General features: G+C 45.6%; 1 protein-coding gene across 2 annotated transcripts in view; it reads left to right on the top strand.

Moving 5' to 3' along the window:
- The window catches only part of cep89 (centrosomal protein 89), a 142,447-nt gene that overhangs the window by 39,222 nt on the left and 83,925 nt on the right, over positions 1–19,300 (top strand). For both annotated transcript variants that reach the window (XM_041191545.1, XM_041191544.1), the window contains exons 11-13: positions 2,167–2,217; positions 4,543–4,626; positions 8,053–8,156. In XM_041191545.1, the coding sequence (XP_041047479.1) occupies positions 2,167–2,217; positions 4,543–4,626; positions 8,053–8,156 (239 nt within the window). The remainder of the gene's footprint in view (positions 1–2,166; positions 2,218–4,542; positions 4,627–8,052; positions 8,157–19,300) is intronic.

Below are 19,300 nucleotides of genomic sequence, written 5' to 3'. Positions count from 1 at the left end.
GAGGTCACAGATGAATTCTGCTGCAGAGGACTCAGATGAGGACTTTGATGGGGTGGTTTATGGGAGAAGACTGATGGGCATGCACGTAGAGGTGCTTGGTGAATTGGCAGACCTGCAAGAGAGCCTACTGTCACTGTTAAGCATGGAGGAGTCTGGCTCCAACTTGGCGTGGGGTTTTATGCAGACCTTGGCACCCATCCTTTCCAGCATTGGAGTAGTTCATTTCATGAAGGCTCACACTGAGGTCATGGAGATCACTGCTTATTGCCATGCAAGTCCAGGTGGGTATTAGATTGTTGCTATCATGGCTGTAGATACTAGTGCAAGCTCTCAGCAATCTGTGCTCCACCTATGTGTATGAATCTTGTGTCCTCTATTAGGAGGACAGGATTTGTGCTCCAACCACTTCCACACTGCCAGTGCCCCTGCTATTGCTTGTCAGCTAGCCAGCCCTGACTGCTGTCGCCCATGCTGAGGTAATGCAGCCTGAGGCTGGACACTCAGAGTCATTCGCCAGTTCTTCTGCACTCTTCCCCCGGGGAAAGTCAGTAGCCTTCTACCAGACATGCTGGAACCACTGGGGTAGTACTACATAGTGACACTAGGCCAGGCACTGCAAGACAGGTACTAAAGGAATGCATAAGTTTGAATGGTTCAGTTTTGTATGCATTAGTGGAAGTATTGTTGGCTAAAGACTTCATTGCATGGATTTTTTAAGGTGTCATTTATTTCAGGATTATGGCTAAGACGACACTGATGTCCACTAACAAAGGGTTGGGAAGATGGGGAATTGGGAAGGTGATGTGGGGATGATTAATCACTCATGGGCTATCTATCTAGAGCAATGGGACTCCAAATGACTCCTCACTTCTCACCTGCTTCACCCCCAACTCCACCCCCTCCCACATTCGCCCTCCCCTCCCACTTTCGCTCTCTGCTCCTGCTTTGCCACCCACTTTCACCTCCCTTCCAGCTTTCGCCTCCTCCCGCTGCTGTCACCCTACCCATGTCTTTGTCCCCCCACTCCCCGCTTTCGCCCTCCCCCCGTTTTCGCCCTTACCCCCCCACCAACACTTTTGCCCTTAACCTCCGCTGCTTTTGCCCTCAACCTGCCTGCTTTTGTCCTCCTTTTTTGCTCAATCCCCTGTCTCCTGCCTCTCTCACCCCAGCTTTTGCCCTCCCTCCCCCCCCAACTTTCACCCTCTGCTCCTGCTTTGCCCCCCACTTTCACTTCCCCTCTGGCTTTCGCCATCCCTTCTCCCTTTTTGGCCCATCTCCCACTTCAGCTCCCCTGCTCCTTACTTTCGGGCCTCCCCACTCTTGGTTTTGGACCTCTCCTCCTGTTTTCAGCTCCCTACTGCTGCTCTTGGCCACCAAAATCTGTTCCCCCCCCATCTTTATTTTGCTCCTTAAACCCCTGCTTTTGCGCCCCTCTTGCTTTCGCATCCCTTCTTGCTTTTGCCCCCCCCCCCCCTCTCTACTTTCGGCCCCCTAACCCATGCTTTCTCACCCCCAAACCCCTGCTTTTGCGTCCCCTCCTGCTTTCGCGCCCCCCCATTTTCACAGCACTTCTGCCTTTGCACCCCCTTCTGCCTTCCCGCCCCCTCTTGCTTTTGTGCTTCTCTCCCCTTCCACCTTCCACCCCCTTGCCCATATTCCCTCTCCTTCTTCCCCTCCATTTCCCTTGCAACCTTGAAAGCCCTGGTTCTCCTCTCCTGCTTCCTCCCTCTCTTGTCCTTCCTCTCGTACCTTTCTTCTTTCTTCCTTCCCAGAATTTTGCTATCATATCCTACATATGACTGGTCCTCTCCAACTTCCATCTCCCTAAGTAATATCCAACTACTTCCTCTGTTCGTAACTGCACACTACCATTTCCTTTCACTGCTATACCTAAGTTATCCTCTATCAACAAAAAACCTGAATACTTTCCTTGCCAGTATTAACAGTTGTCACAATTACTCTCTACAGGGCACTTAATTGTTCCTAAAGGCCTTCCAAAATGAATAACAAAACCGCATTGTCTCAACTTCAATAAACCAGTGCTCAACCAAATCCATTTTCTTCCAAAACAATATATCCTCTCCACCTGGACATCACCTTTGGCGATTTGCTTGCCTATGAATAAATGTTCTGAGAATAACTAATTCTTTCTTGTATTTATTTCAGGAATTACGTAGTACTGGCCTTCCAGCATCAGGACCACCACCACCCTGGCTCGTAAGTTAATAACATTTTAGGTTTCTAAAAAGTTTAATTGACATAAGCAATTTCTAAATGATCATTTTGTGTCTTTGCATTTTTAGCCATGGCCATGTTTTAGAATCAAAAAAGGATTCTAAGGACTTCAGGAAGTTGTAGGCCACATAACATTGATGAATCCCATGAGTCCCCATGTAAAGCTGTGGCCTATTTTCTAATGTTTTGCAGATATCCTCTTTCCCTTCATCAAGCGTGCATTTAGGTGATTTCTCATTACTCTTGATCATGTAACCCTAAGGATGATTGCACAATGTTCACCATTTGCAACTCCTCAGATACTGAAGCAGTCCATGTCCATATGCAGCATGAGCTGGATAATATCCAGGCTTGGGCTGACAAGTGGCAAGTAACATTCACGTCACACAAGTGCCAGGCAATGACCATCTCCAACAAGAGAGAATCTAACCATTGCCCCTTGACATTCAATGGCATTATTATCACCGAATCCACCGCAGTCAATGTCCTGAGTTACTAATGACCAGAAATTGAACTGGACTAGCCATATAAATACTGTGGCTATAAGAGCATGCCAGAGGCTAGGAACCCTGCAGCGAGTAGCTCACCTCCTGATTCCCCAAAGCTTGTCCAACATCAACAAGGCACAAGTCAGGTGTGTGATGGAATACTCTCCACTTGCCTGGATGAATGCAGCTCCAACAACACTCAAGAAGCTTGGCACCATCCAGGGCAAAGCAGGCTGCTTGATTGACACCCCTTCCACAAACATTCACTTGCTCCACCACTGAAGCACAGTGGCAGCAGTATGTGCCATCCCCAGATGCACTACAGCAACTCACCAAGGCTCCTTAGACAGCACCTTCCAAACCCACAAACACTACCATCTAGAAGGACAAGGGCTGCAGATACATGGGAACACCACCACCTGGATGTTCCCCTCCAAGCCACTCACCATCCCGACTTGGAAATATATTGTTGTTCCTTCACTGTCGCTGTGTCAAAATCCTGGAATTCCCCCCCTAATAGCAATGTGGGTGTACCTACACCACACGGACTGCAGCAGTTCAAGAAGGCAGCTCCCCACCACCTTCTCAGGGGCAATTAGGGATTGGCAATAAATGCTGGCCTAGCCAGCGATGCGCAGATCCCATGAATCTATACAAAAAAACCCCTAAAGAACACCATCCTATTGAAAGCTACTGTCTGGTTACCTTTTCAATGTATTAAAATTAGTATGAGTATCACTATTATGATTATTTCAGGACCAGAGGCCTAGAACTAACATAACACAAAATTGTATAAAACATATGCAGGATGAAACCATTGTTTCATAGTAGTACCTCATTTTTTAAATGTACTTTTTGTAAATTGCTTATTCGGTTTGAAATTTAACTTGGACGATAGTGCAAAAAGGAGAAAACCAATTAGCCTCTCATTTTATACTCTGCCCACATGATAAAGTATAACTGTGCCACACCTTTTCAGCCTGCCAGGTATGATTCAGTGTGCCTTTTATACCAATTTATCAGTAAATAAATGCCTTCTCTCTCTCTTTCATAATATTCCTGTGCACACAAAAGATTAAATGTACACAAAAGATTAAATGTGTGAATAGAATTATTGTTCTGAATATGATCCTTCATTTCTCAAAGAAATAATAGTAGAGGTACAGTAAACTGATTACTTGTAAGATTGAAATCCTAACATGGTCATTCCACAATACCACAACATTGTCTTGTCATCAGGATACAGAGTGGGGTTAAATCACATTGAGATTGTTCTGTTTACATAATGAGCTCCAGCTATTGCAGTAGGTCTATTTAGGATGTGGCTAACCCAAGTAGGTACAAATTGTCCACTGCGCTGCTTTCATTCCCTAACTATTGTGGAATTCTATCCCTAGAAATAATGCTTATTATTCCTTAATATTAAACCCTGTAATTTGTAACCAGATCGGTTAACCTTTGCCCACTTATCTATTACTTTAGAGGTTGCAACAGCTCACTTCAAACTGGTACGTAGCTTGTTCTCATTGTACTTTCCCAGTATATATGAAATATGAATGTACAAAATTGAGGGTCAGGAAATGACCAGCTGGTCCATCAATCTTACCCTACACCATGAAGGTTGGAGTATTACGACTAAACACTTCTATAGCCACACTACCCCCAACCCACCCCCACCTGTAGCCATGTAACCTCCTGGAAGAGGCAATTTAATTAAGATGTTCTCTGCTGCATGCGTTTCAGTATTGCAGTGTGAAATTCTAATAATTTTAAGCCCTTTTTAAGTTTATAGTAAAATTAAATATTATTTGTCTCGCAGGTAGACATGAAGTACTTGTCACCTCTTCTTTTGGCCTATGAAGACCGATTACGGGAAAAGGATACTGCAATGCAAGCACATGAGGTATACTGGCAAAAGTAGAAATCATTTAATAAGACTTCTTGAAGGTTTCATCCTGTCTTTTAGAAACCCCATGTGCCTTCCACGAGTCTCATATATGTTGGGCAAGGGATTTGAATGAAGACTTCTGCTAGGTGCCAGGTGGTGTCAGAATGGCTCAAGATGACTTATACTTTGCTCCCTTTCCTACTCTGGTGGATAGGTTCCTGTCCTTTTTACACTGCCTTGCCTACCAGGCCACTTCAGAAAAATGCTGTGAACAAGCTAGGTGCAACAGTTTCTATTCTTTTACTCTAGCACAGTGTCTTGGTATTTATACTGGTTTTAAGATTCAGGGCTCCAATTTATACTTTGACAGGTATGGTAACACATTAAGCTGAATTTACCTGATTGGGTCACATTCCTGACATCAGCCTTAATTCTGGGTGGGACCTGGAAGTGGCTGTGGTGCAATGTTAATTGCAATCTTTCTGGAGGTGGCTGAATAGGAAGCTGCCTCTGGGAGCCCTATCCAATTAAGGATAGTGGGCAAACCATGGAAGCGCAAGGCCCAACAGGAGGGATCAAAGGAATATCCAGCTGGCAGTCCCAAATGGAGAGGTGGGTGCTGCTGAGGAAGGTAAGAGACCAAGAGGATGTCTCAAAATGGAGATGTACTTCTTTAGTATTGTGAAAACTTAAAAATCATACATGACCACAGCTGTCAGACTAGATGGTTTGTGGCTGTGATAGTTGCATCCCAGCAGACCCATGCTGGGGTGATTGAGTTGAAGTGTTGATGGCCCCACAGCCTGCCACTGGAAGGCTGCCTTCAGCTACCTGCTGGGCTCCAGCTTAATAAGGGGACCCATCTGTTGCTGGAGTCTTAAAAAAATCTTAGAAAATTTATAACACAGAAGGAGGCACCTGTGTCTGTGTTGTATCCATCCTAATACCACCTTCCTGCACTAAGTCCATAGGCACACAGGTCACGGCTCTTTAAGTCAACGTCCAAGTACTTTTAAAGGAGATGAGTGTTCCTTCCTCTACCATCCTTTTAAGCATTGAGTTTCAGGTTCATACCACTCTCTGGATGGAAAATGTTTCCTTATCTCCCCTCTGTTCCTTCTACAAAGTACTTTAAATCTATGCCCCCTGATTTTTGACCCTTCTGCTAAGGTAAATTGTTCATCTTTATCTAGGCCTCTCATAAATTTTATACACCTCAGTTTAGTCACCCCTCAGCCTCCTCTGTTCCAATGAGAACAACCGCAGCCTATCCAATCTTTCCTCATAAGATAATATTTTCCAGCCCTGGCAACACCCCATTAAATCTTATCTGCACTGTCTTCGGCAAAATCATATCCATCTTGTAATTTGGGGACCAGAACTGTACACAATACTCAAGCTGTGGTCAAACTAATATTTTCTGAAGTTCTAGCATGACCTCCCTGCTCTTAAATTTTATGCCTCGGCTAAGAAAGGAAAGCATGCCAAAGAATGGGAGGATCTCTTCAGTGCTATCAATGTTCCCCCAGTTGGCTCATTAAGAGCTTAGTTTGCTACATGCCGCTGCCAGGCCGGTAGCCTCTGCTACATTGACCTCCACCTCCAGCAAAATATCTCGGAAGTGGGAATGCATTGGGTTGATGACCCAATTTGCTATTTTGCAACTTTGCTTGAGTCCCACCTCCTAACCCGGTTCCCAGGGATGAAGAAAATTAGCCCATTGTCTCTTACACACGGTGATATTTGACACAGGAGATCACTCCATCCTTTTCCACCTTCTCTGCCCCGATTTACTTCTGTGACATCAATCTCAATTGATTTCACTCCCACCTGTCCTAAGTAGCCAACACACCATCTACAATGGCTTTTTCCATCACCCCATATGATCATCAGTAATGCTTTTCTTCACCCCCACTGTTGCCTTGTCACCTCCAGATTTAACTCATGGCTCCTAATGTTCCATATTGCATAGCCTCCAATTGTCTCCAGAGCATTGCCATCCCATCATGTCTCACGGTACGTTCCACTCCCCTGTACTTCTGTCTTTAATAACCTCTCTTGGTTTCTGTTCCTCAGTGAATTGAATGTTAAGTATTAGCATTAATTTTTGTCTTTGTTTACAATTCTTTTCACAGTCTTGTGCCACCCTATCAATGTAACCTTCTGCAGGCCTACACATGTCCTTTGATGTTCTGACTCTGGCCTCTTTCCCTGCACTGCCCTCCATTCTACCATCAGTGGCAGAGCCTTTTACCTTATGAATCCTCCATTCTGGATATGAAACCTCCCTTGTTACCTCTCTTTCATTCATTAAAAAATTTCTCTCAATCTACCTTTTCAGGCATTGTGCCTGATTCTTACTACTCCTTGATGTTGTTTCCACCTTTGTGAAATGTAATACGTTAAAGGCTCTGTACAAATGTAAGTACCCCACAGTCACTATCAACAACACACCCTTCCATTCAGCAGAGGTGTTTTGCTATCTTGGGATATCCTCTCCAATAATATTATGCTGGATAATGAACATACGCCTGGCAAAAGTAAGCTTAGCATTTGGCAGGCTCACTCACAGACTTTGGAAGAGCATAGAGTTTGTCTCAGGACAAAGATCAAAGTCTACCAGGCAGTGGTTCTGACATCACTTCTTTATGTGTGCAATACTTTGATAACCAATTGGCATAACATAAAGCAACATAGAAGCATTCCATCTTCATTGTCTACGATTTATTTGTAACATCAGGTGGCAGGACAATATCCCTAACACTGAGGTTCTTGCAAAATGCTGCATACCTGGCATCAAGAGCATGCTCATCATATGGAGGTTTCCTGCATACCAAAGGTACAGCCAGTTGAGCGTGAGAACCTGCACTACAGGACGTCCCAAACTTAGATATAAAGACGATCTGAAAGCCAACCTCGGAGCTTGTAACCTGGATCCCAATAGATGGGAAAAAAAACAACGTTGGACAGACCCAAATGGAGAAGTCTTTGTCATCAAGTGATTTTGACATTTGAAGAGAACAGAGTCAAGTGCCTTCAGGACAAGTGAACATGGTGCAAAGCTAATTCCTCCAAACATCCTTCCAACACTGACTTCTTAAGGAGTATTTGTAATTGGTTATGCAAAACGAGACTTGTCCTCTTATGTGTGACTTTAGACCATCAACCTAGACTAAACTGGTATTTTTTTTCAAGCACTCACCCGTCAAAGCAATGGGACAATCCATCATCATATGCATCCTTATAAATCAACAAACATTAACATTGCCAAATATTTGATACTGATTAAATCCTTTCTCTACTTAATCTTTAAAATCTAGGAAAGCACTTTGACTCTGGAATCAATGCAGATGTTTATTTGAAAGAAAGTTTGTTGCTTTTCTGTCTTTAGTTATTCTTGATTGCTGCAGCTGATCTCTGCATTTTCTTATTCGCACACAGAAGGAAATGAAGAATTTCAGAGCTCGAGTGGAAGAGGTGGTGAGGGAGAATAAACTGCTTCATCAGCAACGAGAGAGGAGTGGTGTTGTAAGCAGCAGGGATTGGTATGACACGTTAAATAGAACTACAACAGATGCTTTGAATTGCAGTCAATATAGCCTGTCAATCCTTTAACAGTGCCTTGCAGATTAGAAGAAAATAGTACTCTGAGTGGGTTCAGCGTAACAGACCCGAAACTCCACATTGTGTTAGATTTGTATTCCTGAATCAGCACTTACACCCTCAGTACTCTGAAATCAAAATTTGTTGGCTTAGCTCAGCTATACATGCCTTGGTGGTTTGGTAGCACAAGTCCTGTATAATAGAGTACTGTTAGATATGTTCTTAACGTGGAACACAGTCTTCCAAAAGACAAGTATGGCTGAAAAATGTAGCTAAAAGCTCAGAGTAGGATGTAAGTAGCAGAATGCTTGGGTCACTGAGTTGACTGGAATCAGATAACTGGGCTGGTTGGTTTCTTGTATTTTGTGCCACTTTTAAATAAATCTTCCACCAGAATATTTAGTAGAATTAGCTGAAGAAAGGCATTGCAAAGCAGAAAAGAGTCTACAATTTCAATGACACTGACTTACAGACCCTCCTGAATGAGATTCAGCGAAGGAGAAAGTTTACTGTGTCTCCATGGGAGGAAACTTTAAAATAGTATGTTTTGAGCCTTGTGGAAGGAATTGGCAGTGACACTAAATGTTACCTTTCTTGCCCCTAGAATTGCAGAGTATTGCTCCAAGACATTCAATAGTCTGTCTGGGCAGGCAGGATAACTCTTTGGTTGCTCTCCCTTTTCTTCCTTGAAGAGGTTGCTCTTCCTTTTCTTCCTTTTTACTCTCTAAAACTAATAGCTGCAGAAGCAACCTTTCACACTGCACATTTATTATGGGGGCACGAACCTAGGGTCTTATTGTATGTGTTGCCATACATAGGAACAGGAGTAGGTCATTCTGCCATTGAGGCCACTCCGCCATTCAGTTAGATCATGGCTGATCATCTACCTCAATGCCACTTTTAAGCCCTATCCCCATATCCTTTGATGTTATTAGTATCCAGAAATCTATTGAATTCCGTCTTGAACATGCTTAATGATTGAGCTTCCCCAGTCCTCTGGGGTAGAGAATTTACCACCCTTTGACTGAAGAAATTCCTCCTCATCTCAGTCCTAGTTGGTTCTTTAACGTACTGCTCCAGAAACCCATCTTGTAGAGACTCTAGGAATTTATCTTCCACAGCATTGTGCTAAGTAGGTTTGCCAAGTCTTTATGTAAATTGAAGTTGCCCATTATTACTGTATTTCCCATGTTACATGCAGCTCTAATTTCCTGATTTATACTGTGCCCAACATTACCACTACAGTTCGGTGGCCTAGAAACAACTCCCGCCAATGTTTGCTCCCCCTTGCTATTTCTTAGCCCCACCCAAACTGATTCTACATCTTAATCCTTCAACTTAAAAATCCTGTCTCACTAATGTCCTTATCTTGTCCCTTTTTAACAACTCCATCTCTTTTTCCTTTTGGCCTATTTTCCCTGAATGACAAATAGCCTTGAAAATTCTGTTTCCAGTCTAGGTCACCCTGTAACCACATCTCCATATAATGGCAATTAAATCATACCCATTTACCTCTATTAGTGCCTTCAAATCATCTACCTTATTGCAACTGCTGGGTGCGTTCAGATAGAGTGTCCTTAACTTTGTCTTTTTAACATTTTTCTGCATTCTGGTCCCATTTGATGCTTGCCTTTGCTTCATCGATCTTTTAATTTTGCTTACTACTTTTCTACTTCCTGTTTCCAGTTTTGCTTCCCTCCAATCTGAGCGCTCTCTCAGGTTTCCATCCCCTGCCATGATGTATACTGACAAGATTAACGTGCACTGTCAATCGTGCCTGAATGCCACAAGTACCACCATTTCAGCAAAATCTTGAGGCATGTTCTGTTGACAGTCAAAGTCATTGGCGAAGGAGATGCACTGCTTTGCCTGATGCACAGTGTCCAAGTCACATGCTTGAAGCTGCCGTGCACTGCAAACTGCGATATGCCATATATGTCCCCTGCAACATCTTAAAAGGTGAAAGTGGTGAAAAAATGCAGGACTGCGGTGACCTCCAGAGCTAATAACTTACATTTATATAGCACCTTTAACATAATGAAATGTCCCAAGACACTTCACAGGAGCATTATAAAACAAACTATGCCAAAGAGCCACATTAGATGTTAGGTCTGATGACCAAAAACTTGGTAAAAGAGGATGTTTTTAAGGAATGCCTTCAAGAAGGAAAGTGAGGTTGAGAGGTCCAGGGAGGGAATTCCAGAGCTTGGGGCCTAGGCAACTGAAGGCATGACCATGGATGGTGGAACAGTTTTAATTGGGGATGCACAAGAGGGCAGAATTAGAAGAGCGGAGATATCACAGAGGCTTGTGGAGCTGCAGGAGATTACAGAGATAGGGATTTTCCATGCCTGCTGGTGTCGGGCGTGTTTGGTGGCGTGAGTGAACATTATGGCGCGATTGATTTCATGACGGCTTGAAAGTAGTTTGCGATTGTTTGCTCAGCCCGCTGATGATGGGCTGCATTTCCCACCATCGAATGTCAAGAGTCTCATTGTAATACAAGTGCATATCATTATTAGGCTAGTCCGCTGGAATTGTCTGCCCACATCAGCGGGAAAACACTCCGACATGTTTCACAATAACACAAAGGTGACGTGCGCCTTGTGGGCTGCACTTCACTCGGGACTTCAAGGTTTGTTTGCCTACCTTGCTTCAGTCAGCACGCACAGTCATCAGTGCCAGGCTTCGCAGACAGCACCACATCACTTTTTGGGGGGGACTCAAAGCAGGTCTCTACCTCCCAGACCAGCCATACGTTGGTGACTTTTGAATGGCTGCAGGACTAGGGCTTGCTTGACGAAAGGGAAGAAGTGGCCTCAGGCAAGGGAAGAGGCTGCAGGATGAGGAACTGTGCTGGGGAAGGAGGGTAGCCCAGTATGCATGTGGGGGCACATGTTGATCTGTGCAAGTGGCCTCGAGATGGTGAGGGCTGAGGAGGCAGTCTCTAGGTGAGATGAGGCCAGATGGACATGTGAGGATATGTGTATGAGAATGGGTGATGATGTCCCTTGAGCTGGCAATGAGCAAGATGCCAGTGAATGTGGGATGGGCTTGAGTGTGTGAGTGTAGAGTGATGAGATCATTGCCGTATCCTGGCTGCACGGATGAGATTGTTCGTCCTTTATATGCATTGGATGGCCAACCTTTTCTGTGCAGCATTGGTGCTGATCACCACTGCCACCGTCTCCCAAGCCTGGTTGGTCACGCCACTGCCCATCCTGCGGCCAGAGCGGAGGTAGAGGACATCACAGCGCACGGCATCCGAAAGGCGTCCCAGTGACGCGCCACTAAACCTGGGGCTGCAATCTTTTTGCCTTTCATGGATATCTTCCCTGCAGTAGTTGTGGGCTGGAAGCACTGAGATGTGTGTGTGTGGCTGGACTTTAAATATAGTGCCTGGCATGATGAAGTGGTGAGGTAATGGTGTGGTGGGTGAAAGAGAGCCCGCCCGCCATCGAGATGCCTGTTTCTCCGAATACATAACTAATGCAGTGGGTTTGGGACGATATGGCGTGAAAACCTGCCATTATGGCTGGCAGGTAAAATGTCGTTTTTCCCGCCCGCTACCGCACTTGGTGCAAATCCCCCAGAGAGGGCAGGACCATGGAGGGATTTGAAAATAAGGATGAAAATTCTAAAGTCAAGACTTTGCTTGATTCAGAGCCAAAGAAGGTCAGTGAGCAGAGGGGTGATAGGGGAGTGGGCTTGCTACAAGATAAGATGCAAGCAGCAGTGTTTTACAGAGTTTACAGAGCGTAGAATGTAGGAGACCAACCAGGAGGCTTTTGGAATAGCTGAGTCTAGAGGTGATTAAGGCTTGAATGAGGGTTTCAGCAGCATCTGGGCTGAAATGGGGCGAAGTTGGGCAATATTAGAGGTGGAAACAGGTGGTCTTAGTGATGGCACAAATATGAAGTCAGAAGCTCATCTCAGCATCACATGTGACACCAAGGCTGCAAACTGACTGGCTTAATTTTGGATTGTTGCCAGGGAAAGGGACGGAGTTGGAAGCTCGGGAACGGATTTTGGAGCGGGGCCTGAAAGCTCTAGTCTTCCCAGTAATTAACTGGAGAGGAAATTTTTGCTTGTCCAGTGCTGGATGTTGGATAAAGAGTTTAATAATTTAGAAACAGTGGACGAATCGAGAGAGGTGATGGTAAGGTAGGGTGGGTGCCCTCAGGATACCTGTGAAAACTAACGCTGTGCCTTTGAGTGATGTTGCTGAAGGGCAGTATGTGGATGAGAAATAGGAGGTGGCCAAGGAAATATCGTTATGGGACACCAGAGGTAACTGTGGGAGCAGGGAGAGAAGCCAATGCAAGTGATTCTCTGGCTATGATCAGATAGATAGGAATGGAACCAATGAGAGCTGTCCCACCCAGCTGGGTGACAGTGAAGAGGCATTGGAGGAGGGTGGTGTGGTCTGTGTCAAAGGCTGCAGACAGGGTGAAAAGAACAAGGAGGGAAAGTTTACCTTTGTCACAATAACTGAGGATGTCATATGTGACTTTGATAAAGAACTGTTTTGCTATGGTGGCAGCGGTCTGATTGGAGGAATTCAAACATGGACTTCTGGGAAAGATGGGAATGGATTTAGAAGGCAACATCTTGCTGCCACTTTGTCGAGGAGGCAGCAGCCTTGTTCCAGGTGGTTGCATTAGTCTGCAGCAGCATAGCCTTCTCATGCACTGCTCCTCAAATAGATCCAAAAAGGTTCCACAGTGTGTAAATCCTGTTGGCTGGTTATAACTGCTTATGAGCAAACTATACACATTCTCTTCAGAGGGGCTCGGCTACTAGGATGGTTGCTGGGTTTGCTGCTGCTCCTCTTCCAGTTCTTTTATCCAGAATAGACAAATAAGAAAGCCCCCATAATAAGCATGTAAAATTTACAGAGGGCGATGATGACAACAGTCTGTGGGCTGGAAAATCTCCTATCAAGCTAAGTAGGAAAAGAACATCTGATCCAAGGTGCTACACTGATTATTCACAGTAATCCTGCCAGGTTTTGCTGGTGGTTCTGTGATTGGACAAGAATTCACCAGGGTTAATTTAAAATGGCAATTGTGTCTGGACTACTTCATTGAAGCATGACTTTTATGTTTTTGTTAGGCTTTGCTTGCCTATAGGAATGGAAAAAATATACAATTAAAATACCAACCAACATATACATTTTGGAAACAGCTTGGTGAATACTGATTTTATTGCGTGCAATGTACTGTTCTTACTGGGTGGATAGGGTTAACATCAGGGCTATTGTCTCTAAATCAAAAAAAAAGTTAATATTTGTTGGTACGAAAGTACAATTGTATAAATGTAACATTCCAAGTTGCTTTCTAACAGATTCTGGCAGTGAAAGTGGCCTTTCTAGTGCCACTGATAGCAGCAGTATGGAAGTCCAGAAGGCATAAAGTGGCAGAACTGCACTGCTGATCAATTCTGGCAGGGCCCACACTCACCCTATACTGTGACGGACTATTGCACGATGTGCCATTTGTGCACCAGAAGCGTCAGGAGTAGTTAAATCATGACATCCATCAGCTGCTCCATCATCTTTCACACTTGGACAAATTATGTCCAGTGAACATCTGTACTAATGCTTCACAGCTGAACAAGTGTTCAGCTGCACAAAGTATTCCCGACTTGTGTTAATTAAAGGGCCAGCCATCTGACTTGCAAGTGAGGTACTTTTGATTTAATTCTGCTGTGGAGAAGTTTGTGGAAGTACTGTGGCTTGTTTTTGGAAGTCTGGTGCAACTGATTAGGGAAGGCAGAGAATTTGGTCCCCTAAGTCTGCAAAAGGTATGGTGGCTTTAGTTGCAACACGACCAAGAAATAGAGTAGAGGCTGCAGAGATAGGAAGCTCTGTGGAGAAAGAGGAGGAGGAAGTCTTGCCACAGAAGGTTGTATCTACCACAGGTTCTCAGAGTATTTCTCATACTTCACCTCACCCAGAAGCAATGCTTAAGGCGAGTCAGTTTCAACAAAAAGATGGTCACTGAATTGTGCCTCCTGCTTCAACAACACCTGGAGCCTCACGGCAGGCCAAGGACAGCGATGTCAGCAGCCATAAAGGTCACAGTTGCAAGAAAACTCGACGTGACCGGATCATTCCAGCTGGTAGCAGTAAGACGTCATGGCTGCATCTCGGAGGTGAAGGAGGATGTGAAGAGAGGCAATTAGATCACATTCTCTCTAAGCAGGGAGAAGTAGGATGAGAGGACGTGGATTTGCTAGGATAGCAGGATTCCCAATAGTGCAGGAAATAATTGACTATGCACGCATGGGCCTGTGGACCCTCATGTCAAAAGGGAGAGGAACAGGAACAGCAGGGATTACCATTCCATCAGTGTCCAGTTGGTGTGCAACAATGCACAATGCATGAACCATTATGCCACTGAATGCCTGTCATTCTGGCAACAGCCAGGATGCCTTAATCCTGAGGTCGTCTGTCATTCTTGCCATCCTTGGGTCTCCAACGTGCCCAAGAGATTGGTTGCTTTGAGACAATGAATACCCTTTCTACACCTGGCTGATGAACCCCCCCACCTTACACCTGACCATGCAAGGATAAAGGGTATATAATGAAAACCATGGAGCTACTAGGGACATCGTGGAGCAGACCACTGTGAAGCAATGCTTCTGCTGTCTGGACTACTCAAAGGGAGCCCTCCAATACATGTCCCCCAGTTCATGGTAATCTGTTGCAAACTCAATAGCATTGCCATCCTGAGGGGGGAACCCTTGACACCAAACATCCTAAGGTCACCTTGGGAGGAGGAGAAGAAAAAAATGAGGAGGTAGGGAGGATGTATCCAGGACCCATTTGCTCCAAGTGAACTGTTGGAAAGGACTGCTCAGACTCTACTTCTCATTGGTGAACTTCTCTTTACCGCCATGGCTCCACCTTACGACCCTTTTGCCAAGGTCCTGTAATAAAAGTAACCAACAATAATTTCAGAAATGAACTGTTCATTTCTGTGCATTTCCTTAGGACCTGACTTGTGGGTGCCTTTGCTAACTGTAGTGCTCCCATGCAGTACTACCCAATGGCTGCATTGTGGTTTGTGGAAGGCTGCTGAGTTTCACTGGGAACACTGCAGATGGCCTTGCAGAATGCCCTCAAGCAGTCTGGACTTTGAGGACCTGGCTTTGGGCTGTACCACATCGACATGGATGACAGCAGTTCGGTCTGGCCTACGGAGATGCAACCACAAGGGCGCTGAGCAAGTGTAGAGCTGGGAGCACTAATTCTGTTATCCTGAGAGAGAGCAGCAGGTTCATGCACTATGCAGCCACTGGTATTCCCCGGGGGCAGCATCTCACCAATCCCAGCAATCTGTTGGAGCACAGATTGCTGGACTGCTGTGGGATCCTGCATGCCCCTTTTGGGCACTGAGATCCACAGGCATGATGGCAGCAATCGGAATCTGCATGGCAGCAAGCATGGATTTCAGAGTTCTGTTGAAGGGTCATGAGGACTCGAAACGTCAACTCTTTTCTTCTCCGCCGATGCTGCCAGACCTGCTAAGTTTTACCAGGTAATTCTGTTTTTGTTATGGATTTCATGACCTTTGTCTGAACTTCCGCTGCAAACTGAGACATTGGGTGCTTCTACCTATGCTGCAGTGGAAGCTGGGACAGAGACCAGAAGATGCTGCATCACAGCTAGGTCCTCAATGGAGGTGGTTACCACTTCCAGTTTGGAAAGGATGGGCTCCAAGATCTGTGCAATGCCCTCTGCCATGTTGGAGTCAGACTTCTTCCTCTTAGTGTTTGCAGAAGGCTGTCGAGCCAAGTACCTCAGTGTGCATCCTTGTCAGAGTTATCCTGTTTGGCGTCTATTGAACTTGTTATCTTTGTCCCCTGTAGCAGGACTTGTGTGTGGACTTGTCTTCTGGTGAGCTGCACATTGGGTAACATTTCCTCCTGGCATGATTGCAACCCACTTGTGCTCAGAAACTCACCATGTGCTGATCCTGATTCAATACCCTCTAATGTTCTTACTCTGGCAGTATATGAGTGGTGGCTGCGAGTGTAAGATCAAGGGTCATGAGGACTCGAAACGTCAACTCTTTTCTTCTCCGCCGATGCTGCCAGACCTGCTGAGTTTTTCCAAGTAATTCTGTTTTTGTTTTTGTTAAGATCAAGTGACGTTGCTTCTTCTTCAGAGGTCTACTGTTCTCTTTTTTTCCTGAGGCTGCTGTGAGTAGGCTGTGGCAGTTCTTGGGTATCTGAAAGCAGAAAGTCAGAGGGGGAGGGGTGGGCTAGAAAGCATCTGCTGCTTGCGCTTCATGCCAGATAGTAGAATGAGGATTTGATGTGAGTTGAAAATGGCATAAGGCAGTAAAAATGCCATCACCCCGAATATTCTTGGCAACGTTGGATGCAACAGACTCTGTCGCAACCAGACCCATGATGTGGAGCACTGTCTCCCGGATAGGGCTCAGGGGATGTAAGTATGCCTATCTCTTGCTGCTTCTGCTCTGTTTGGTTTTATTTCGTGCCACCTTGGCCTGCAAGAGAGGGAAATGAATAGCATTCATTGTGTTTCATTTATTTGGGTGATGTGCCTGCCATAGCTGAAGAGCTGGAGGTAATGTGGAGCAATCAAATGATGGGTGTAAGATGGGTATCAATGGAAGTTGTATGATGGTGAGGTGGAGTATGCCATTGTTAGGCCTGCATCCTGGATGTTAGTGATTGCTAATGGGTGAGCGATGAAGGTGTGGTTCATTGAGCAGTGTAAGAAGTTGTATACACCAGTATAGGAAATGACATTTGAAAATGCATTCACTGACATTAACCACCTGTGAGAGGTCATTGAACTTTTTCTGGCATTGCTGCCAGATCTTGGCACCAAGCTTCTTGCATTGACCTTCTTTGCTATCTACTCCTATTCCTTCCGAGGGCATTCTGTGATGGCCTCCTGGCTCCTCCACCTCCCGCGCGCACCCCCCCCCAGTGGATGCACGTCCTCTCTGCTTCTGTTGACCTCCATTGACAAAGGCCTTCAAAGCTGTGTCCGTGAGCCTCCCTCTGCACTGATGCTCTAGTTTTGTTGCTTCCAATTGCAACCAGTGACAGTTCTGGCAGTCAGCAGCAGTTTCCTTCCTGTCTGTGCAGGTCCCCTCTAAAAGGGACAGAGAGCCCTTAAGAACTGGAGGTTAACTGGAATGCCTGCTAGCCTTGCACACTGCTGGGTTTCCTAATGAGCATGCGACCAGCCAGCAACACAGATTCCACTTAAACACGTGCTGCAATAAGACAAATCAGTTGCGAAAGTCACAAATCACCACCCTCGCATCTGATAACAAATATAGCTCTTCTTTTCAGCTGGTTGACTAGCTGAAGTACAAGGACCTCCAAACATGACCAATATATTTTCACACCAACCGCTAAAAAATTTAAAACAAAAACAGAATTACCTGGAAAAACTCAGCAGGTCTGGCAGCATCGGCGGAGAAGAAAAGAGTTGACGTTTCGAGTCCTCATGACCCTTTGACAGAACTTGTGTGCGAGTCCAAGAAAGAGTTGAAATATAAGCTGGTTTAAGGTGTGTGTGTGGGGGGCGGAGAGATAGAGAGACAAAGAGGTGGGGGGGGTGTGGTTGTAGGGACAAACAAGCAGTGATAGAAGCAGATCATCAAAAGATGTCAACGACAATAGTACAATAGAACACATAGGTGTTAAAATTAAAGTTGGTGATATTATCTAAACGAATGTGCTAATTAAGAATGGATGGTAGGGCACTCAAGGTATAGCTCTAGTGGGGGTTTTTTTTTAATATAATGGAAATAGGTGGGAAAAGGAAAATCTTTATAATTTATTGGAAAAAAAAGGGAAGGGGGAAACAGAAAGGGGGTGGGGATGGGGGAGGGAGCTTACGACCTAAAGTTGTTGAATTCAATATTCAGTCCGGAAAGCTGTAAAGTCCCTAGTCAGAAGATGAGGTGTTGTTCCTCCAGTTTGCGTTGGGCTTCACTGGAACAATGCAGCAAGGCAAGGACAGACATGTGGGCAAGAGAGCAGGGTGGAGTGTTGAAATGGCAAGCGACAGGGAGGTTTGGGTCATTCTTGCGGACAGACCGCAGGTGTTCTGCAAAGCGGTCGCCCAGTTTACGTTTGGTCTCTCCAATGTAGAGGAGACCACATTGGGAGCAACGAATGCAGTAGACTAAGTTGGGGGAAATGCAAGTGAAATGCTGCTTCACTTGAAAGGAGTGTTTGGGTCCTTGGACGGTGAGGAGAGAGGAAGTGAAGGGGCAGGTGTTGCATCTTTTGCATGGGCATGGGGTGGTGCCATAGGAGGGGGTTGAGGAGTAGGGGGTGATGGAGGAGTGGACCAGGGTGTCCCGGAGGGAGCGATCCCTACGGAATGCCGATAAGGGGGGTGAAGGGAAGAGGTGTTTGGTGGTGGCATCATGCTGGAGTTGGTGGAAATGGCGGAGGATGATCCTTTGAATGCGGAGGCTGGTGGGGTGATAAGTGAGGACAAGGGGGACCCTATCATGTTTCTGTGAGGGAGGAGAAGGCGTGAGGGCGGATGCGCGGGAGATGGGCCGGACACGGTTGAGGGCCCTGTCAACGACCGTGGGTGGAAAACCTTGGTTAAGGAAGAAGGAGGACATGTCAGAGGAGCCGTTTTTGAATGTAGCATCATCGGAACAGATGCGACGGAGGCGAAGGAACTGAGAGAATGGGATGGAGTCCTTACAGGAAGCGGGGTGTGAGGAGCTGTAGTCGAGATAGCTGTGGGAGTCGGTGGGTTTGTAATGGATATTGGTGGACAGTCTATCACCAGAGATTGAGACAGAAAGGTCAAGGAAGGGAAGGGAAGTGTCAGAGATGGACCACGTGAAAATGATGGAGGGGTGGAGATTGGAAGCAAAATTAATAAATTTTTCCAAGTCCTGACGAGAGCATGAAGCGGCACCGAAGTAATCATCGATGTACCGGAGAAAGAGTTGTGGAAGGGGGCCGGAGTAGGACTGCAACAAGGAATGTTCCACATACCCCATAAAGAGACAGGCATAGCTGGGGCCCATGCGGGTACCCATAGCCACACCTTTTATTTGGAGGA

Source organism: Carcharodon carcharias, chromosome 7 (assembly GCF_017639515.1).
Source record: "Carcharodon carcharias isolate sCarCar2 chromosome 7, sCarCar2.pri, whole genome shotgun sequence".
Classification (NCBI taxonomy): Eukaryota; Metazoa; Chordata; class Chondrichthyes; order Lamniformes; family Lamnidae; genus Carcharodon; species Carcharodon carcharias.
Note: the sequence above shows the minus strand (reverse complement) of the source record. Positions and strands in the feature narration are given on the sequence as shown.